This window comes from Galeopterus variegatus, unplaced genomic scaffold, assembly GCF_000696425.1.
Source record: "Galeopterus variegatus unplaced genomic scaffold, G_variegatus-3.0.2 Scaffold9558, whole genome shotgun sequence".
Taxonomy (NCBI): domain Eukaryota; kingdom Metazoa; phylum Chordata; class Mammalia; order Dermoptera; family Cynocephalidae; genus Galeopterus; species Galeopterus variegatus.
This window is the reverse complement of record NW_007735669.1, coordinates 45,374-46,203: the sequence shown is the minus strand read 5'-3', so window position 1 is coordinate 46,203 and position 830 is coordinate 45,374. Positions and strand designations below refer to the sequence as shown.

The 830-nt window shown below is 56.7% G+C and overlaps 1 protein-coding gene across 1 annotated transcript in view; it reads left to right on the top strand.

The window, feature by feature from the left end:
- Nucleotides 1-830, top strand: part of FABP1 (fatty acid binding protein 1, liver) — a 7,818-nt gene that overhangs the window by 2,478 nt on the left and 4,510 nt on the right. Inside the window, exon 2 of the mRNA XM_008593711.1 lies at nt 2-104. Coding sequence (XP_008591933.1) covers nt 2-104 — 103 coding nt within the window. The remainder of the gene's footprint in view (nt 1; nt 105-830) is intronic.

The following is an 830-nucleotide window of genomic DNA, read 5'->3' as shown; positions in this document are numbered from 1 at the left end:
ACCATCGGGTCCAAAGTGATACAAAACGAGTTCACCCTGGGGGAGGAGTGTGAGCTGGAGATAATAACTGGGGAGAAGATCAAGGTAGGAGGCGCTCCCTCTGGCCACCCTGTGCTTCAGGAATTTTCCTTCCTCCCAATTCCCATCACAATCCCCATCTCTGAAGCTGCCCCTGGGGGAAGCTCTTGGGGAAGCTGCTCTCGTTTGCCCAGAGACTGCCTAGGGTTGCTCTCACATATGGAGGGTATGGGGGGAACCAGGCACAGAGCAGCGCTCTTGGCTCTCAAAGTTTTCTAAGCAGGGCCCAGCAGTGGGCAAGTGGGGTCAGTGAAAACCCTTAACTGAGTCCAGAGTAAATTGGCCTTTGCTGAGCCTAGAGCTGGGGGTCATGGGGAGAGACTTTGTGGACGAGGTACTGGCAACACCAGAATACCAGGGACCAGGAAGGTGCTCCAAGTCTTCAGGGATGCTCCCTGGTCCCCGGCCTCAGTGCCTCATCTGTATAATGGGCACAGTCAGCCTTCCTAGACTGAAGGCGGTGGGCAGAACAGCATCACTTCTGCTGGGCTGTGCCTCCAGGTGTGCAGTGAGGGCAGAGGCGGGGGCTAAGTGAGTGGCCAGCAGGCAAGGGCAGGGGGATCCAGGCACTGGGGTGCCAGTCAGCGGGGCCTCTCTTCCTCCCTCAGAGACGCTGCACAGCCCAGCATAGCCAGCGCCACTGAGCAGGCCTCTTCTCTCCTCTCCCCAAGACAACTTTGTGCAGTGGGCTTGACATGTGTGTCTTTTTACCTCTTCTGGTTGCTCTTGATTTCTGCCTCTCCAAATATAAC